The following is a 19,944-nucleotide window of genomic DNA, read 5'->3' on the forward strand; positions in this document are numbered from 1 at the left end:
GAAAGAGGCTTAGAACAAGAGTGAAAGGAGGAGAGGTGGGATGAGATCATAGAATGGATATTGCCAGTCCAAGCTTTCATATGAGGCTTAGGACCAAGTTTTAGAACGCTTAGATAGGGCCTGGGTGCTTCCATTTACTTTATCTCTATGCTCATGACCACTATCGCTCTTTTAAAATATTATATTTAGGTCTTGCTCACTGGAATCATGTAGACACTAGTCTTTCCAGAATGAATTTGTCCCTGTTTTCATCTCCACCGTGGCTGCCATTACCACCAACCCCATCACCAGTATCAGTACAGAAATGGCCATTGTAGACAGTTTTTGTTGGCTGAATGAAAGCCAGCACTACCATCACCACCACTGACATCTTCATCTCTTCCACTGCCAGAATCATATCATCCCTACAGCCACCTCCACTGTCATCAATTAATCACACTTTCTGCCACCAACCACCCCCCACCACTGATACCAACAATATTGCTAACAACCGCCATTATCACCAACATCCCCACCATCATCACCCAAACTTATATTGCCACCTCAGCCACCAACACTACACCGGTTTTGACATCAACTCTACTACCACCACCACAGTCATGGACATTACCACTATGGTCCTTATTGACATCGCGACTACAGCCATTCACCACCATCATTACCAACATTGGAACTTCTCCCACCCACTGTCCTCCCCATAAACATCATGCCTGAATCACCACCATTGTCATTGGCAACATCATCACCACCATTCGTTGCTATCTTCTCTCCTAGAACCATGTTCTTTCCTTCAGAGCACAAAAGGAATGTGCAGTTATACATACTTCAAGGTAATTGTCTGGTTCCCACTCAACTGTGAGTGCCATGGAAACAGGGATTGTGTCCTTCTTTTCCCCACGGTGGAATTCCCAGTGCCTGGACAATGCCTCGCAGTAAGTGAAGTGAAGTGAAATGAAGTCACTCAGTCGTGTCCAACTCTTTGCGAACCCCATGGACTGCAGCCTCCCAGGCTCCTCTGTCCGTGAGATTTTCCAGGCAAGAATACTGGAGTGGGTTGCCATTTCCTTCTCCAGGGGATCTTCCCGACTCAGGAATTGAACCCCGGTCTCCCGCATTGTAGGCAGATGCTTGACCCTCTGGGCCACCAGGGACGCTCACAGTAAGGACTCCATAAATATCTGTTGAATTAGCAAATTATTTAGACCCACACAGTCTCTACACTGAGGGGAACTTAGTCTCTTGGATCTGAATGCTCCCCATAGTTCTACCTTAGCACTGGACTTGACTAGAGAAAAAAAAAAAAAAAACACTGGGTGATAAAAGTGATAAACTAAGAGAGGAGAAGCCTGTGCTGGCTCCATGATGCACACAATAACAGTGTGGGAAGATCTTAATCTACAGTCCACCAGCCAGGAGCACAGCAGGTGAGCTGAGAGATGTTCAGTCCTCTAAGATCTTCATTTCCATCACTGTATCACTTGGAGTTTATCTGAGCCTGGATCAATTCAGCATCAAGACTTAATCCAGGTCACCTTGAAGACAAACAATGGTGTTCAGACATGCTCCCAGTAAGTCAGAGCCTCCTTGGATGTAACTTGGAGGAAATGATGAGCTCCAAAAAGGGGTCTGAGAGCGAGATCACAGACAGACAGGCTCTGGACTTCCCAACCAAATTTCAACCACTGAACTCTTAGTGTAGATTTTGTAATAATGGAGCTCCAGTAATTTTAAAATCAGGTTTGAAAACCACTGGCCTAGAAGGCAAGTACTTGAATTGCTTAGTTGTGGAGTAGATGTTTGTCATTGATGTCCCAAGCAAAAATCATAAGCCAATTAATGCCACTAGGCCAAAAAAAGCATTAGAAGATGCACACCTGATGTTTCTATGGACTCTTCCCAAGGCCACAGTTAGCTCATCTTTTATTCTGGTTCTTTTCTGAAGTAGAAAACAGTTTTGTTCTTTGTTCAGTGTATTCCACACAGGATCCTTATTTAAATAAATTGTCTTGGGAACAGAAGCTTGAGGAGGTGCACAGTATATGAATTTACTCATGTACCCTCTTGCCCAGCAAATGCTGGTTTGTTAACCTTGCAGAAAAGACCCTGGGGTGGGGGGGGAGCAGGACCCCACTCTTCCGAGTAACCCCCTCCAGCAGAGGCACAGCAGGCAAGAGACTCAGAGCCAGCCACGGATGGGAGATTGTCACCTGAGGGGAAGAAGACCAGCCACTAGAGGGGACATAGTGCCTTTCCAGTGATGGTCACTGGGAGTGACAGGTGGGAGCAGGGGCGTGGCGGTGATGGTCGTGCCTCACCCACTAGAGCCAGGTCCACTGCGAGACCACAGATCCCTCCCGCCCATCCATCAGCCCCCGCTGAAAAAGTGTAGCCGCTGGGCAGGGCTCATGTGTATGCATACACATGTACATACACACAATAGGTGTACACGCTTGCCAAGCAGCTGTGGAAGCATCTGGCCAGACTCCTGTCTCTCTGCAGGTTCAGCTTCTTCTGGCCAGTCTTCATGTCTGCCCTCAGGATCATCCTCAGAATATGGGCAGGCTGGGCGGGGGGCTTGGGGCAGGTGCACATTTTGGGGAGAGCAGGTGGCAGGAGCTTCCGCCCTCGGGGAGAGACTGCTCTGCCCGAGTCAGGGAAGAGATGGCACTACCTGGAGAGATTAAGGCTGAAAAGGGGAGTTTAGTTTGAGGCGGCATTCCAGGCTGAGAAATGAAGGTGCAATTGTGAGGGGCTTTGAAACCAAGGAGGGAACCTCTTGCTAGCCAGAGATTTGTGCTGTGTCCTTCCACAGGCTGCTGGAGGGTTTCTAGAAAAACAATGTCATATATGATTCGTGTGTGGGGAGTATAGAAGAGCCATGGGGTCTGAAGCCCTGGGCTCGGGCCCCCTCTCCGGACCAGGGATTGAGCAAGCGTGTTGGACGTGTCCATCTCTTCCACAGGAGGCAGCCCACTCACAGAGTCGGTTATGCCCTCAACCTTTTGCTGCCTGGTGCAGAACCACTGCAGCCTTGGCAAACCCTCAGCCCCTGAGGAGTCGCTGACCAGCAGTCTCTTCCCACTATGTGCCCTTTCTCTAGCCCTCCCATCTCTCTTCTCATCAGACAATCCTGTCTCTGCCCTCACTCCCCACCCCAGGAAACACACTGCTCACCGCAAACCATGACTCCAGAAGGCTGTTGTCATCACAGATGTATTACCTACACCCTCACCCAAATGCCCCATTGGACTTCATCCTGACCTCACAGCTGAAGCACCGCCTCATCCTGTCCATGGAGGGCGTCTGTCCATTGTGAGCAGTCTCAGAGAAAGAAATCCTTTAACGACTGAGGAACCTGGGGGAGAGGAGGGTTCTCACAGGTAGGGGTGGACAGACATTGGTCTGTCGCTCTCATTCTTCAGTTTGTTCAGCCAGTAATGTTCCCCTGAGCCCCTGGGTGCCCAGCCCTGTGCCCCGATCTACCCAGATGGATGCAGGGAATGAGGGGTGAGGACTGGGTTCTCAGGAAGAACAGTCTGCTCGGTGAAGCAGGAATTATGCATGCAAACAGTGAGAAGTCTGTGCAGAGCAATCCCCGTGGGTTGGTGGTAGAGAATATAGCACAAGCTATGTCTCTGAAGTTGAATTACACCTGCCATGGACTGGGCTTGGGTGATCGGAGAAGGCCTCTTGGAGGAAGAAGGGAAGGAGGACAAATAATCAGAGTGACTTACATCCTTCTGGATGAGCTCAGCGTAAACTATGCAGGCAGCGGAGATCAGCTCGTCGGCATCGAGGTCAATGAGGTTGTTGCAGGCCTGTGCCGGAAGAAGGTGGGCGGAAGCAGGTCTCCCTGGGCACAGGCAGCGACCTGCTGCTTCACGGGGACGAGGCCGCTGCTCACGGCAGTCACTTGGGGCCACCCAATCTCTTCTCAACTAGCTTGGCACAGTGCCTGAATTTTACCCTTGGAATTTTATATATTGGAGAGATGGGGAATGCAGCTTTCATTCTTGGCACTAGAGCGTCCCCAGGGTTTCCCTGAGTTTTTCATGGGATTCTGGGAGGACTTGTTTTATGATGGGGGCGCCATCTAAGATGTTTTGGATCAAAGACTTCAGCTGCTTTTCAGAATTGTTGGAAAACTCTAGGTCTTTTGTCACAGGAGGACCCCAGGGCCAAAGAGTTAACTGTCAGTCAATTCAGCCTCAAGGTTAAGAACCATTCAGGACCTCAGCTCCTCCAGATGCTAAACAGGGGTACTGGTGATGATGATGGTTATCATGCCTCTGTGTCAGGCTTGTCTGGAGGTTTACATGAGCTGGTCTATACAAGCACTTGGCTCGGTGTTTGGAGTATGTCAGTCTCCACACTGTTGCCCAGGGGCAGCCAGGGCCTCTGAGTCTGTGTCAGGGGTCTCCAGGAGCCCGTGGGGCTGGGCTGGGCTTTGCAGGAGGCCGCTCTCACCAGGAGGATGTCGTCGCCCGTCATGCTTTCCTGTAGCACCTGCTGGCGCACCATCTGCAGCATGCTGTAGGCCACCAGCACCTGGAAGTTCCTGCAGGGTTTCCCTGTGAGCAGCACCTGCAGGGGCCAATGAACCTCAGTCTGGCCTGGGCCTGAGACTGCAGATGCTTTTAAGGATGGTGTGGTACCCACCAAGCCCGTGACCCATCAGCCATGCCTGGGCCTTGCTGCCCATGTGCTCATTCATTGACTCTCATTCATTCATTCAACCTCTGGGGTTCTAGACATTGTGCTTGCTGTTGGGGGACTCAGGGAAAAAGGTTTTAGGGAATTCATCAGCTAGAGGGAGAGAGAGAAGGAAGAAGGGAAGGAGGAAGGGAGGGAGCAGGAAGGAAGAAAGAGAGAGATGGGGGAGAGAATGCCAAGAATGACTGGGTAACTCTCTCTAGCTTTGAGTGGTGCTTTGGCAAAACAACAGTTGATGGAAAGTCAGCAGTCCAGGGGTATCACTAAAGGCATGGTGGTTGAGCACGGGGATCTACAGGCCAGGAGTGAGGAGTGAGGTAGGGGGAGTTGACTTGTGGGGCACTGAATGCCATGAGCCATAGGCCCAATCCTGCAATGGCCATGGGGTAGGGCGGTGGGTGTGTTCCCGGGGGAGTGCATCTTGCCCTGGAGACTGGGGTCAAAGAAATGCAGGTGTGACCTGTCCTTGGGGGGCCCCTCCTTCTCCAGGAGTCAGGTGTGGGCACTCAGGTGGAGGGGAACAACAAGGAAGAGGCAGCTGGGAACGTGAGAGCAGAATGAGGGCCCTTGGGCAGGCAGGGTGGCAGGGAAGCTTAATACCGACCAGACTTCTGCTGCACGAGCCTCGAGGCCCCTCCTGCCTGCGCTGCCCTGAGAAGGTGCAGTGGAGGGATTAGATGAACAGAGGGATCAGCTGATGTTCTCACATCTCTCAACAGGGCAGGAACAGGGTCACTGGCCCAATAAATCCCACTGAACTGTATCCAAAATGAAGTGAAGTGAATTGAAGTGAAAGTCGCTCAGTTGTGTCCGACTCTTTGCGACCCCATGGACTATACAGTCCATGGAATTCTCCAGGCCAAAATACTGGAGTGGGTAGCCTTTCCCTTCTCCAGGGGATCTTCTTAACCCAGGGGATCTTCTTAACCCAGGTTTCCTGCATTGCAGGTGGATTCTTTATGAGCTGAGCCACCAGGGAAGCCCAAGAATACTGGAGTGGGTAGCCTATCCCTTCTCCAGCGGATCTTCCCGATCCAGAAATCGAACCCCTCCAAAGCCGGCAGTAAAGAGAAGCAAGGACAAGGCCCTCCCTGCCGCCTGCCCCAGGGGGAGGGCCTGTCCCTCTGCTCCAGAGCAGCAGGCACCTCACCTCCCAGAGCCTCCAGACGTCGTCGAAGGTCTTGAAGGCACGTTGAAAGCAGAGGCAGAACCAGGGGAAGAGGGATGGCACAGCCCCCGCACCCTTCCCTTCTGTGGGGAGAGAAGCCGGGCACCAGCCCAGGGGCCATGGTCAGGGGATGGGAGATAAAGCAAAAACACATGGGCGAACAACTGAGCGCGGAAACACACTTGGGAAATTAAAAAGCCCCAGGCTGTCACATTTCCATCTGCCTTTGGAGAGTGTTCGGGGTGGATTTTCAACTGTCCAGATTCTAACCCCCATCCAGATGAACCCTCCTCCCGGGGCCGAAGAAAAGACCAAATGATCTCACTTCCTCCCCCATGCTTGGGAGCTGCTGCCTTGGACTGGTCCCGGCCCCCTCCCACGCCTTCCCTGGGGTTGAGGGAGGTGTATGGTGGCAGAGGGGGCCACTCACTTAAGTGCTCAGCGAACACGGGATCCAGGAAGTTGATCAGGGTGTTGAGCATGTCGAGGTTCTTGCCTACCCCGATGTTGATGACACAGCTGTGCTCCTGGGGGAGATGAGTAGGCGGGAGGGACCCCCTTGAAACCACCAGATGAGCCAGCCTTGCTCCATCAACTTCCCAATGCTGGAGGCCCTGTGTGTGTCTGGCTGGGCCTGGCCTGAGTCTCTGTATGTGTCTGGGTGTTGGAGTACGGGTGTTCATAAACACACATCTTGTCTGTGTGATGTGTGCGTGTGTGTGTGTGGTGGGGATGTAGATATGGACCGGGCATGGCTTACAATGCAGTGAACTCAGATATTCTTCCAGACACATACCATGGGTCTGAACCAATCAGGACAAGGAAAGAGCAGTGGCACATTGTTTCAGGGATGGAGAAGGGGATGAGGGTGGGTTCTGGGCAGCCTCTCACAGATCATGGGGAAAGGGAGTAACAGGGAGCAGCTCCTTTAAAGCTCTCAACCTCACAGTGTGGGAATACCGAGTCCCTGCAGGGCCTGGATGCAGGTCAAGTAAAAGTAGCAGTGAGAGACAAGAGTGAAGACAAGAGGCCTGGAATGTTTGGCTGAGGTTTTGGGATTCTATTACGGAGCCTGTAGGGAGCCATGGAGGATTTGCAGGAACAGAGCCATGCTTGGGGCAGGGGGAATGCTAGGGGAAAGTTGCCCTCATTGGGCCTTTCCAAACCTTTCAAGGTTTGACAAGAGCTGGACCCAGTGCATCGTTATCCTCGTTTTCTCAGTTCCAATGCTTCCACCCCCCAACCCAGAACAAACCCCACTGGGGCTGACATTGCCTTTTTCTGGGAGAAGCTCCTCTGGGACTCAGAGGGCTGTTTCAGGGCTGGAGGAAATGACTGGGGCTGCCAATGCCTGCCTAACCTCAAGGGGTCATTTGAGGAACGTGGAGGTCCCTAAGCCAGGCCCAGCTCTCACCGTTTTCTGTAGGAAGAACTGGAAAAGCCAGAAGGTCTCATGGTCATGTTCTACCATCAGCTGGAAAATCATCACCATCTCATGGAAGCCCTGCTGGTACTCTGGAGTGGATGGGGGACCAGTGAGGAGGGGCCGGCATGGGGGGAATGACGGGCGGGGGGGGGGAAGGTTACGGCAGAGCCTGGGCTGGGGCAGGGGCACTGTCCCAGGAAGGAGTTGAGAAGGGGGAGCTGAAGGGATCCCCAGCCCTGTGGCGCACCTGCTTGAGTGTTGCAGACATAACTCAGGAGCAGGATCTTCTCCAGCCTCTTCTTATCGATGAGGACGTTGCCCAGGGGGTCTTTGTCATAGAGTTTTTTAATGTCGTATGCTAGGTTGGGGGCAAGGGACAGGTGGGCGTCACCAGATCACATCTAGCAGAAGGTCCATGGGTGAGTTTATTACCCCCAATCCAAGAGGGTTGGACCCAGGACACCCTGGGAAGGGGGCTATGAAAAAGTTTACATTGGGAACTTCCTTGGTGGTCCAGTGGTTGAGAATTCTCCTGCCAAAGCAGGGCACAGAGGTTCTACCCCTGGTCCAGAACCTAAGATCCTACGTGCTGCAGAGTGACTGAGCCCAAGTGCCACAAGTACTGAGCCCAGACGCTAGTACTGGGCTAGAGCCCATGCTCTAGAACAAGATGAAGCCACTGCAACGAGAAGCCCATGCAGTGCAACAAGAGAAAGCCCATGCGCAGCAACCAAAAAAATGAAATGAAAAAAGATACATCAGACCACCAAGCTTTACCCTTCACCACAACCTGAGCTGCCTGGAATTTCTCCTGCCTCCAAATCTTTGACCAGTCTGTACCCTTTGTCCTGCGTTCCTGCAGTTCAAATCCAACCTAGTTCAAGGCCAAGAGGGGAAGAGATGTAGACAACCAGCGAAAGAGCATACACCCAGGGACACACGCTGCTGGGCCACTTGGGGCAGCCGGCGGAGCCGGGCTGGTAGACTAACCGAGATTGACCCGGCAAAATTCGCAGCATGTGTCAAGGTAGCACCCAGGAGCCAGGGCACAGACGTGACATAGGAAGAGCCGGGGAGGAGGGCTTCCAACCCTCCCCTCCCGGGCCCAGCCCACCCTCCTCGGCTCACTGATATTGTTCCGAGTCTCTATGAAGTTCCGGTGCAGGTTTTCCAGAAGGGGCTGAATCTTTTGGTACATCTGGCATAAGGCCTCATAATTCTTCCTGTGAGGACAGACCCAGGCTGAAGGAGGCGTCCTTCCCTCCAGGCCAGGCAGGGGAACTCCGAGCAGTGCCCTGACCCAGGCGGTGCGTGCCCCCTGTGCTGCCCCGCATCCCCCCAACTTGCCCAACCCTAACCATCCTCCAATGGGCACCTGGAGTGCAGGGGAGGTGGCTCTGCAGTCTGACCACTGCACCTGAATCCTGGATCCATAATTTAAGAACTGGGTGTCTGCCGTTAGGGGATATCAAGACTTGGGGATATCACTGACCCTCCCTAAGCCTCTGTTTCCTTGTCTGTAGAGTGGGCTAACAGTAGCACCTGAGCCTCAGGATTGGAAGGACTGGATGAGGCAGGGTTTCGTGCCCATCATTGGAATGAGCCTGGGTGTGTAGTGGGCTGAATGGTGACCTCCAAAGATAGGTCCATGCCCTGGAACTTGTGAATATGACTTTCTTTGGGAAATGGGTCTTTTGCAGGTGTACTTAATTAAGGATCTTGAGCTGAATTATCCGGGTGGCCCTAGATCCCCAACTGTCCTGGAGTGTTCTCTGGCTGGCCCCTGAGCGTGTGGATATTCCCTACCTCAAGAAGGCCGCACAGGCCTAGGGATGGCTGGGCTGGGCAGGGTGGAGGGGCAGCGGGAGGAGGTGCTAGGGTCGAGCTCAAGTTGGCAGGGTGTGGACTGGTAATCACGAGCAGGCGGGGCGTGCAGGGTCCAGGGTGCGGGTGGGGGAGGTGCCTATGCCCCCTGAGTCAGGAGAGCCATGGGGGTTTTGCCTCTTGAAAAGAGAAGTCCATTTGAAGGAAGCATCCTGAACCTAGCAGGCTGGGGTGGGCACCCCCTCCCACCTACACTGTCACCTCCCTCCCTTGAAAGGATCTGAAACGTTCTACCTCCTTGTGCTATCCACCGTGAGCCGCTCATCCTGGGAACTCTGCCACGAGTAGTAGCCCGTGAGGAACTTCCAGGCTTCTGTCCTCACCGTGGGGTGCAGGCCCTGGGTGGGGGCAGAGGTGAGAGGTTGTGAGCCCCCTGAATGCCTGAAAGAGCCCCTTCCAATGCCATGCCCGCCCCCTTGCCCACCCACGACCCCAGATCCAGGGTGAGGCCAAGGGTAGCTTAGGACTGTACCCTTTCCAGGATGTTGACACAAATGAAGTCTCGTGACTTGGCCAAGTGACCGTTCTCGTCAAAGAAGCCATCCCATTCCGTCTTGTCAATGGGTGGTTTTCTCTTCACCTGGCAAGGACAACCACCTCAGCCCTCGATTAGGAACTTTGGCTTTTCTTTAAGAGTGAGTTTTAAGTGATATACTCTGGATTTTGCAACATGAATCAAAGTTCACAGCCTCTGACTCACTTCTGAAAATTTTAACCTGAGGAAATTACTGAAAATATATAGAAAAATGCTGTATGCACAATAGTTTTCATTGCACACTACTTACTAGAATGAAAAATGCAAGCACTCTCTAAATGTTGTGCAATAAGGGAATAGTTAAGTAAACTATGGTTTATATGCTCAGTGGAATATTGTGAAGCATTTAAATCGATACTTACGAGGAATGAGTAATAATCTGGGAAAATACAAATGTTAACGAAAAAAAGCAGAAAGCAAAGCTGTATATTCAGTCTGTATTCTATGTACAAACTCCATAAAGGTCTGTTACATATTGTAAAAACCACACCTTATATATTCTTAAAGTGAATTAACCACTATAAAAATCCTTTTTGAAAAAAGACTGAAAAAAAACCCCTGAAAAAAACCACCTAAAAACAAAACAGTGATTATCTTTGAATGATAGGATTATAAGTAATTTTCCCTTTTTCTTGTATTTTCAAGCTTTTCTATAACTGTAATGTATCCTTGCCCTGATAATGGAAAAATAAAATAAGCACTAATTGAACACATCAATGAGATCCATTTTACCTTTTCTAGAAGAATAAAATGGTACATCATAACGGATGGTTTCTGTTTACATAAAGGGTGTGTGTGTGTTGGGGAAAGGTGAGTACAGTACATGCAAAATAATTTAAAATGCTCATAAAATAATAATTAGGAGTTGAATTCCTGTTGGAATAGGGGAAGATGCCTAGAGGAGTCTTGCATTGAAGAGAATATCTTGAAATGCTGCATCTCAGTCTTGAAAGTATGCTGATAGAGAGCTTGGCAGGTGACTAGACATGTCTGATATATATATTCCCAACTTCCCATTAATAGATACCCGAATATGCATAGATGTGACTCAAACTTAAATTTGCATACAAGTCACCTGAAGATACTTCTTAAAATTCTGATTCTGACTCAAAAGGTCTGGGGTGGGGGCCAAGATGACACGTTTCTAACAAACTCCCAGGGCACTGCTGATGCTGATCTATTGACCACAGGTGTAGAAAGGTGTCAGAGACAAAACAGCACTGGAAATTAAGAATTAGAGCCCACAGGCCCAAATTTGGGGTAATTTCTGCTAACTCTGTTTGGTAGAGATGGATCAAGCAAAATACTTTAATGACTCCTACATGCTCCATCTTCTAAACCAAAATAGGATATATGGGCCCAAGAAGGTGCAAAAAATCTTGGCCTTAGCCTAACCTTGGCAAGCAGGGTCTGCCCTGATGCCACGTCCCAATTGTATAGACACTGTCGTCTGAGCTGATCAGAGCCAGGCTTCTGCCCTCTGATAGCCGTCATGTTCTCACAACCTGTACTCAGAAACTGCAACTCTTGGCAGGAAGTAGAAGGGAATAGGAAGAGCTGGGCTGTGTCCTGGGATCTTTCATTATAAAAGGGAAAGACTGAACTTGAGGAATATATTTCCTTATGAATTTTAGTCCGTTTGGTCAATTTCTACAAAAAAAAAAAAGGCAGCTGTGATTTTGATGGGGATTGCATTGAACCTATAGATCAATTTGTGGAGAATTGATAATACTATTGAATCTTCTGACCCATAAAACGTAGTATATTTCTCCATTTATTTAGGTCTTCTTTAATTTCTCTCAGCAATGTTTTGTGCATTTTGGTATGTAGGTTATTGATATATTTTGTGAGATTTATTCACAAATATTTCATATTTTGGATGGTGTTGTAAAAGGTGTCATTTTTAAACTTTCAACTTCCAACTCCTCTTTGCTAGTATTTACAGATATAGCGGATTTTTATGTATTGATCTTGTATCCTACAACCTTGCTAACCTCACTCATTAGTCTTAGTAGCTTTTTTGGTGGATCAATAGGGTTTGTTATATAGGCCAGCAATCAGCAAACTATAACCCATGGGCCAAATCTGGCCTTCAATCTGTTTATTTTTTTTTTTCAAATAAAGTTTTATTGGCACACAGTCATGCCCGTTCACTCATTTGTTGTCCACAGCTGCTTTTATGCTACAATGGCAGAGTTTAGTAGTTACAACAGAGATGTATGACACACACAGACTAAAGTACTTACTACTCTGACCCTTACAGAAAAAGTTTGCCAACCCTGACATAGATGGTCATGTTTTCTGTGAATAAAGGCAGTTTCACTTCTTCTTTTTCAAGCTGGATGTCTTTTATTTCTTTCTCATGTTTTATGCACTGACTAGACCTTCAAGGGCAATGTCAAATAAAAGTGGTGAGATCAGACGTCTTTGCTTTGTTCCTAATCTTAGAGGCAAGGCATTTGGGCTTTTATGTTTCGGTGTGATGTTAACTGTAGGCTTTTTGTAGATGCCCTTTATCAGGCTGAGGAAGTTCCCTTCTTTTCCTAGTTTGGTGAGAGTTTTATCAGGGATGGATGTTCTACATCAATGGAGATGATCATATGGTTTATCATTTTTGAGTGTGTTATTACGGTAAATTACATTGAATTATTCTGAATGTTGTCATTCCTTGGATAAACCCTCATGGTGATGTATTATCCTTTTTAGACATCATCGGATATTATTTGCTACATTTTTATTTAGGATTTTTGCATCATTGTTCATGAGAGAGCTTGGTCTATAATTTTGTTTTCTTGTAATGTTTTTGATTTTGATGTCAGGGCAATGTTGGCCTCATGGAATAAGTAGGGACCTATTCCGCTTTTCAATTTTTTTAGAATAGTTTGTATAGAATTGGTATTATTTCTTTCTTCAGTATTTGGTGTAACTCACCAGTGAAGCCAGCTAAGTCTGGAGTGTTCTTTGTGGGAAGATTTTTGACTACAAATTCAATTTTTTGTTAGATTGAAGGATAGTGTAAGAAATTATTTTATTTTTGACTTTTTAAAATTAGAGATTTATCAGAATAGTACATTTTCCTTCTAATTCACTTTAAAAAATAAACAATACAGGAAACAGCAAGGAATCAATAAATGCATAAAGCATAAAATGATTGAAACCCAAATAAATTATGGAAACAAATGCTTAAGTTTCCTTAATAGTTGTAAACACTTTTAAAACACTGATTTTATTTATTTTAAGCACTTTATATTTACAACTGTTTAATCTTCACAACCACCTATGAGGCAGGTGAAATTGTTACACTGCTTTATGTGTTAGGGAACCAGAGGTCTAGAGGGTTACTTAGTATATCTGAAGTCACACAGTAAATATCAGAGCTGAGATTTGAACCCAGAGTTGTTTGGTGCAAGAGTCAGGGTGCTTAGCTCCAATGCCATGTCACCAGGGAGTGTAAAAGGCAAGGATTTTCAGTTTAAATAAAAAATATACACCCTACTTGAGCTGTTAGGCTTTCTGGGTGTCTCAGTAGCAAAGAATCAGCTTGCCAATACAGGAGTCTCAGGAGACACGGGTTTGATTCCTGGGTCTGGAAAATCCCCTGGTGGAGGAAATGGCAACCCACTCCAGTATTCTTGCCTGGAAAATCCCATGAACAGAGGAGCCTGGCAGGCTACAGTCCATGGAGTCACAAAGAGTTGGATATGATTGAGGGACTGAGCTGTTAACAACAGGGGTACTTTAAAATTAAATGCCACAGAAAGATTAAAATATAAATGATGAACAAAGACATGAAAAAAGGGTTAAACATAATGAAAGTGGCAAACTAATCAAAGCTATATTCACAGAACACTATAATAAAAGATATGGCATCAACATAATAAGGCAGAGATAATTAGAAACATCACAAGAAGGCATCTGCTGAGTGCTTGGAGAATCTGCGTCACTATATCTCTACCTGCAACAAATGGCCATCTGCCTACTTTGCCTTGGCTGAATTTGTTTTTAAAAAGCCACTGACTTCTTCCAGTAAGCTGTACTTCTCTCTGCCCATCCTCTTCCCTGTATCTCCCTGGACCCAAGCAAACTACCAGGCACTCATAAGAACGTGTAAGACATTTGCTGGCAAGCCAAAGTGAAATGTGAAAGTGAAGTCGCTCAGTCGTATACGACTCTTTGCGACCCCGTGGACTGTAGCCCACCAGGCTCCTCCGTCCATGGGATTCTCCAGGCAAGAATGCTGGAGTGGGTTGCCATTTCCTTCTCCATAGCAAGCCAAGGACAAGCTCAAAAAGCCTGACCACTGCAGAGGTCTACAGTTTGGTGGGTCGGGGTTGCAGAGGGAAGGGGGATGGCGATAGGAATTTCCACAGAAGTCCCCTCCCTCTCTTCACTAGTACATCAACACCGCCTGTCTATGCCAGAAACCATAGAATCTGTATCTGGGGTTCTTCAAAATAATGGAGTGATCTCAATTTGAGTGAACTCAACTCCATCTTCATCCTCCTATATTCCTCTATTCCTTGCTCTGCCAACCTGTTAACACCCTGCCCACAATCTGGGTACAAGGCCCTGGTCTTCGAGCAGGAGACTTTGGTAGTCCGTGAGGTGCTGCAGTAACACCTTTCCTAGTCCCAATAACACCTTTCCTAGTACTCCCTAGAGGAGTACTGCTAGGCAAAGCATGTGTGGAAGTCTCTTCCCGCCTTTGTGGTGTACCTCAGCAGGGTGAAGCTCTCTACCGGCAAACCTGCTCCCCCTGGAGAAGGGGGCCAGAGGTGGGAGGATAAGAAAACTTTTCTTTAAGGGTTTTTGGATGCCATGTTGCTCTGAGTCCTCATAGCAACGGTTGTTGTTTAGTCTCTTAAGTCGTGTCCGACTCTTTGCGACCCCATGGTCTGCAGCATGCCAGGCTCCTCTGTCCTTTATTGTCTCCTGGAGTTTGCTCCTTTAGCCGCCAATCTTTCCCAGCATCCGCGTCTTTTCTAATGAGTCGGCTCTTCGCATCAGGTGGCCGAAGTATTGGAGCTTCAGCTTCAGCAACAGCCCTTCCAGTGAATATTCAGGGTTGATTTCCTTTAGGATGGACTGGTTTGATCTCCCTTGCAATCCAAGGGACTCTCAAGAGTCTTCTCCAGCACCATAATTTGAAAGCATTGATTCTTGGGTGCTCAGCCTTCTTATGGTCCAGCTCTCACATCCCGCGCAGCAACAGAGCCCCCAGTAAAGCCTGAGGTCAACTGTGGGACAAGACATACTCCCAACAGCAACCATAGCCGTGTCGGTGACTCCTCCCAAGGAAAGAGGGGGGTCCCAAGGAGGGCAGGCATATTCAGAGTAGACAGTTTAGGGGGGATGTGTATGACTTGAGAGTTATCTGGGTGATATTTATCAACCCAGGTGTGGAGTGTGCATCATCAGAGTAGTATAGTTATCTTTAAAAAATGGCTTAGGGACTTCCCTGGTGGTCCAGTGGTTAAGAATCCACCTTGGAAGGAAGGGGATGCAGGTTCGATCCCTGGTTGGGAAGTAAGATCCCATATGCCGCGGAGCAACTGGAGATCCGTTTGATGCAAAGAAGAAGTTAGGTGCACGTCAGAATCACCCAGAGGGCTTGTGAAACTATAGATCGATGGGTCCCACGCCCATAGTTTCTGGTTCAGAAGATCTGGGACTCAAGAATCTGCATTCCTTATTAGACCGAAGTTGATGCCGATGCTGCAGACTCAGTCACCACGCTTGGAGAATCACTGATTAGGAGATGGACTCCACAGCTTGGATTTAAATACCCACTCAGCCACTGACTGGGCTTCCCAGGTGGCACTAGTGGTAAAGAACCCGCCTGCCAATGCGGGAGGAGTAAGAGATGCAGGTTCGATCCCTGGATCAAGAAGATCCCCTGGAGGAGGGCATGGCAACCCACTCCAGTATTCTTCCCGGGAGAATCCCATGGACAGAGGGGCCTGGTGGGCTGTGGTCCATGGGGTCACAAAGAGTCGGACATGACTGAAGCTGAGCAGAGCACACTGCCATCTACTAGCTGTGGGTCTGTAGGAAGTTGCTTAGCCCCCGGGGGCCCAATGTTCTCATTTATAAAGTGAGTGTAATAGCTTCATCCACCTCACAGAGTTATGATGAGACTGACTGTAAATAAATCATTTACAACAGTCATTGTACATAATAAATGCCATATGACAGTTTGTTATTTTATTATTATCCTTCTCTAAGTTTAGAGAAATGAAGAGAGATATAAAGAAAATCCAAATCAAGGCCTGGTGATAACTTGCAATAAAGCAGTAACATTTAAAACTCAGGAAGAGAGGTACCCATTTTGCATTTCTGCTTTTCTATGTGTCACTCTCTAAATCACAATGATTCATGAGACTTGAGATTGGTTAAGGTCATTATAGTTAGTCACTATGATTTTGAAAAATATACAGTGTGGAAAATTCTATGACTGAGGCTGAATTCCAATAAATAGCTTCTCTTATTAATTGGACGTGGAACCACCTGCTAACAAAAGCATTACTGCCACCTGGTGGCAGCATGCCAAAATTGTTGGCAAAAACACCAAGGAAAATTCAGCATCTTTAAGACAACTTGCAAACCAGGAATTCGTTAAAGTTAGAATGTCATGAATGGGGGAAAAGTAACACTGGCTTAGATAGAAGGGTAAAGAAAGGACTTGTGTTTTTCAGTCCTGTTGTCGGTGATGATGGTGAGACCAAGGTTTGACCTACCCTGCTCCGCCTTCTAGGCCAGCTCAGGGTTCTGGTCCTTCCCACCCAACAGGGGAAAATAGCCCTAACAGGGGAAAATAGCCCTAATGCAAACCAGAGACTGGGGAGGCAGGGACTCGGAGCTGATGAAGAACACCCACCAGGATGAAGGAGGCCGACTGCCTGGCAGAGAGACTGTTTTCGGGAGAGAGGGTGGTCATGGCCCCTGCTGGCTGTCTTCAAGCAGCCTCTGACTGGAGCTTACTTGGAGCCCTAAGTGATGCTTTAATTAAGCAGGGGAAGATGGTCTTCCTTTTGGGGGATGAGTTGCTTTCCCAGGAGGAACTGGGCCTCTGCTAACCTCCTATACTTGAACAGAGCCAGCCAATGTGTCATAAAGCCCCTGGAATGCTCGTCACAATGGCCTTGGAACATGGGAGCACTCAACTTTAGAGGTAAGACACACCCAAGAACCAAGAGGACTAAACCTCCCAGTCACCTAGAAAAACTAGTACTCACAGGATGTGTAATGGGGGCTGTAGAGGGCATGTAGGGGTCTACAGAGGACATGTAGACCAGTGTGCTGGGCTGATCAGGGAGGGCTTCCTGGAAGAGGCGAACCAGGAAGTCTTTCCATCTCTGGCAGGCCCTCTTCTGGGCCCCCTTCACTTGTTATCCCACCAGACTAGTACTGAAACCTGGAAAGCACCTAGAATAGGAGATTTAGGTCTCTTGAGTATAACTTTCAGAGATTCAGAATCAGAATGTCTGGGCTGGGGACATGGGGAACTGTATTTTGAAAAACTCCCCGGGTGACTCATATTAGGTATTTGGATGGTAACTTCACGGGGTAGAGATCAGTTTCATTTATCTTTATATCTAGAGCACTAAAGACAATGCCCAAGTGACTGAACAAATAATTGAAGAGAAGAGTAAATGAAGCCCTTGGATCTCCTCTTACTTTCCTCTCTGTATATATTACAGAGGTTTCTATATGTGCCCCATCCCCCCCTCCTTCCCTGAGTTCCTTTGGCCAAGGTCAATGTCTGATCCTTGTGTTTTCCCCTCCCAGTGCCAGCCCCATCTCCTGGCACTTGGTGGGTGCTCAGTATTTGCTGAATGAACCTGAGGAGCTGGCTTCTCTTGGCTCCAGCATCAGTTCTCCACCTTAAGCACCACTTGCATTCCTGCTCAGGTCTCAGCCGTTAAAGCCATCTGGCTCTAAAGCATCCTTAGTCATTAGGAGAGGATAGTAATTAGACCAACCAAATTGAAATCAGGAGTTTAGAGCTGGAGCGTGGACTCTGACCTCAAATTGGGATGTTCCCCCCTTCTGAGCCATGGATCCCCCAGCCATGAAATCAGAATACAGTCAGCCTCTGGCTTGCACTTCCTTATTAGCATAATGAATCAGCGTCCATATGGAATTCTTCAGTGGACACAATTCACTGTCTCATTTACTGTTACTGTTCTGCTCGCTTGCGGCACCGTAGGAAGCCTTTTAAATCAAAACGCTTTATTCTCTGCCTCTCTCCACTACTCCATCCCACCCTAGGAAAGCGTGACAGCCTCTTCCTCTTGGTCTGTTGCTCCTAGGTCTTCAAGGAACAGGAGGTGGGGCAGCTTGGAGTAGGGGAGGGGTGGAATAAGGACAGGGCAGCCTCTAACAGCAGGATACCGTCCTTCTGCGCCTTTCAAAGCAAATGTCCAGAGTGGGAGGCTTGGCAAGGGCATTACTCACCATTTGGGATTATCTATGCCTCTGTTCCTCCACATCAACGACGTCGACAACTGAGAATTAACTATGATTTTGCCCTGAGAAGCTGAGCATCAGGCAGGGAGTTGGAAAATCTGAGTGCTAAATCCGATGTGGCTTCTAAAATGAACATGACGGGCATAGATCATCTACTGAACTTCCTTTCACCTCTGGCTCCTTATCTGCAAATTGCAGATAATAACCCTTCCCCAATTAGCCAGTATAGTTTGGTCATATTACAAAAGCCTCATAGCAACTGCATGGAGACTTAATATTCAAACAGGATCCTGCGCTGAAGTGAGAAGGATTTTGATCCCGTTTCCCCCTCTTTCTGATTCTTATAAGGGATTTACATGTGTCAATCTCATATTCTCTAGGGCTGAATGGTCCTTCCCATGTCCATTTATTTGCATGTAGCTCAGCTGGTATAGAATCCGCCTGCAATGTGGGAGACCTGGGTTTGATCCCTGGGTCAGGAAGATCCCCTGGAGAAGGGAACAGCTACCCACTCCAGTATTCTGGCCTGGAGAATTCCATGGACTCTATGGGGTTGCAAAGAGCCGGACACAACTGAGTGACTTTCACTTTTCCAAATTCTGTAGATTCTCCGGCATTACACTCCCCTGCTCCCTGATGGGGGCCCACTTTTCTGCTTTAAATTCCTGTATATGGGGGTTCTTCAGGGCACAAGAATCCCAGGTTTTAAAATATTATTCTTGGTATTAGAGTGTGGGTAAAGGTTGGCGAGATGGAGCATTTGTTTTTAGAGAAGTCCTGGGAGGGAGAAAACCTCCCAGTCCATCTTTGCTCTGAGGACTCTGGTTGTCCAGGGGCTGCCGGGACAGTGGTGGGGAGGCAGACTCAGAAGAGAGAGTGGCTATGGGAGTCTCTTGGTCATAACTTACCCCTCACCCCCACCAGAGCCTGTAGATCTATGCCTGTTCCACACTGCGTATTTATTTGCTATTTGTAATGCCGATCTGGGTTTGATCCTTGGATGGGGAAGATTCCCTGGAGGAGGGCATGGCAACCCTCTCCAGTATTCTTGCCTGGAGAATCCCATGGACAGAGGAGCCTGGCAGGCTACAGTCCACAGGATCACAAAGAGTCGGACACGACTGAAGTGACTTAATGGGCACACACACAGTGATGATCTGTGGTACAGTTTTTCTGAACCCCAATGAAACTGAAACATGCCTGTTTCCTGTGTGGAAATGGTGAGAGGTGCCTGGCGGAGTGACCGACAGTGCTGGTGCCATGAGAAGGCTCGTGGGCTTTGATGCCAGAAAAACCCAGGTTCAGATCCTGACCCTGCCACCCAGCCCCCAGGTGAACTTGGTCCCACTTGTTGGGAAAGACCACTGCGTGTGTGCTGTCTTTCCACCCCTGCTTGGCATGTAAGAGTGGGCCTTAGGCCTGGGGTGCTCCCTTGCCAAGAGATAGGGAGCCCTTGCAGGCTCTGCTGGGCTTAGCACCTCGTGTGGGATAGTCTTTCCCTGTTGTAGATTCAGTGTGTGCTCCTTTGTTCTGCTTGAGTGTGTGCATCATATGGCACCTGGCCAATCCTACTGCTGTATCTCCACTGGCAGGGAGGGAAAGGGGTCTTTTTGGGGCCCCGGGGGACTGATGCCAGCTACTGATGCCAGCTACTGAAGCTGATTCTGCTCTGTCGCTTCTCTGAGTAAAGCACTCTTCCCTCCCGTGCCTGTGTGAGTCGTGTCTTTCTTGGTGACCCTGACACTCTTG

At 48.4% G+C, this 19,944-nt stretch overlaps 1 protein-coding gene across 1 annotated transcript; it reads right to left on the reverse strand.

The window, feature by feature from the left end:
- Positions 1-3,322: 3,322 nt before the first annotated feature.
- On the reverse strand, positions 3,323-16,663 carry TBC1D21 (TBC1 domain family member 21). Its single transcript, XM_061158503.1, has 10 exons — positions 16,604-16,663; positions 9,426-9,529; positions 8,436-8,530; positions 7,555-7,665; positions 7,296-7,396; positions 6,312-6,408; positions 5,864-5,964; positions 4,468-4,584; positions 3,735-3,818; positions 3,323-3,355 (listed from the first exon to the last, which is right to left on the reverse strand). The coding sequence occupies exons 1-10, from the start codon at positions 16,661-16,663 to the stop codon at positions 3,323-3,325; spliced, it is 903 nt and encodes a 300-aa protein (XP_061014486.1).
- Between the last annotated feature and the right edge of the window lie 3,281 nt (positions 16,664-19,944).

The sequence above is a fragment of the Dama dama genome, chromosome 12, assembly GCF_033118175.1.
Source record: "Dama dama isolate Ldn47 chromosome 12, ASM3311817v1, whole genome shotgun sequence".
NCBI classification, from domain to species: Eukaryota; Metazoa; Chordata; class Mammalia; order Artiodactyla; family Cervidae; genus Dama; species Dama dama.